Source organism: Cynoglossus semilaevis, unplaced genomic scaffold (genome assembly GCF_000523025.1).
Source record: "Cynoglossus semilaevis isolate Cse_v1.0 unplaced genomic scaffold, Cse_v1.0 scaffold684, whole genome shotgun sequence".
NCBI classification, from domain to species: domain Eukaryota; kingdom Metazoa; phylum Chordata; class Actinopteri; order Pleuronectiformes; family Cynoglossidae; genus Cynoglossus; species Cynoglossus semilaevis.
The window spans coordinates 21,454-22,391 of record NW_007585129.1 but is presented as its reverse complement, the minus strand read 5'-3'; the positions used below and the strand labels follow the sequence as shown (position 1 = coordinate 22,391).

General features: G+C 61.0%; 1 protein-coding gene across 1 annotated transcript in view; it reads left to right on the top strand.

The window, feature by feature from the left end:
• Positions 1-938, top strand: part of LOC103398817 (protein TANC1-like) — a 46,345-nt gene that overhangs the window by 42,787 nt on the left and 2,620 nt on the right. The window contains exon 29 of the mRNA XM_025053828.1: positions 24-931. Coding sequence (XP_024909596.1) covers positions 24-931 — 908 coding nt within the window. The remainder of the gene's footprint in view (positions 1-23; positions 932-938) is intronic.

Sequence of the window (938 nt, the reverse complement as noted above, 5' to 3'; positions counted from 1 at the left end):
AGAAGAAGCACCGGCAGCAGCAGCAGCCGCAGCAGCGGCGGCAGCGGGAGGAGGAGGAGGAGGAGGAGGAGGACAGCGATGACGCCAGTCTGCAGTGCGTGAAAAGTCCAGACTTTTGGCCTCTGAATCCTTACGCTTCGAACAGGACCCTGCCAGGAGGCGTGGCCTTTGGTTTGTCAGATCAGGTGCCGTGTTTCCCTCAGGAGGACTTTGCACAGAACCCATTTTTCCTGGACACGGCGGAGTCTGCGGGCAGCAGGACTCACCACCACTGTCACTCCCTGCAGTCGGGGGTCAGAGTCGGAGGCAGGCCTCTGTCCTTGTGCGGCCCGTCCAGCCCTCTACCAGGCAGACACCTCTCCACCTCCCTGAGACCTGCGCCCGTGCTGGAAATCGGAATCAGCCGGGATTCCAACATGGAACATTCCGGACACAGCCCCACCGAGCTCTTTCACCCCATGTCCCCCAACAGCTCGTCTCCACCTGGACCTTTGCATATGTATCAGCCTCGCACCTCGAGCTTCTCCAGAGGATCCGACAGACTCTCCACGCACTCGGTGGCTCTGGACGGCCTCGGCTTCGCTCTCGGATCTGGTCTGGACTTCCGCAGGGAGAGCGGCGGAGGAGTGGGCACGGCTGGCTCCAGAGGGTCCAGCTCCAGTCAGGCGTCCAGTGGGAATCTGTCAGACGGTGGCAGGCAGCAGGTGCTGGACACTCCATGTCCCATCAAGAGCAGCGGTAGCTTTAAATCCAAACCGGAACTAAAGCCGAGGCCTTTCATGGGGGTGATGGACAAAGCGGTACGGGTCCAGGGTCAACAGCAGGTGCAGGGAGGAGGCGGGGGAGCAGAGAGTTTCAGTATGTCGGTCATGGAGCTCCAAGGTCTCAACAATGACTTCAAGCGCTCCTCTTTCCAGGAGCAGCTCTCCGGGGGTCAC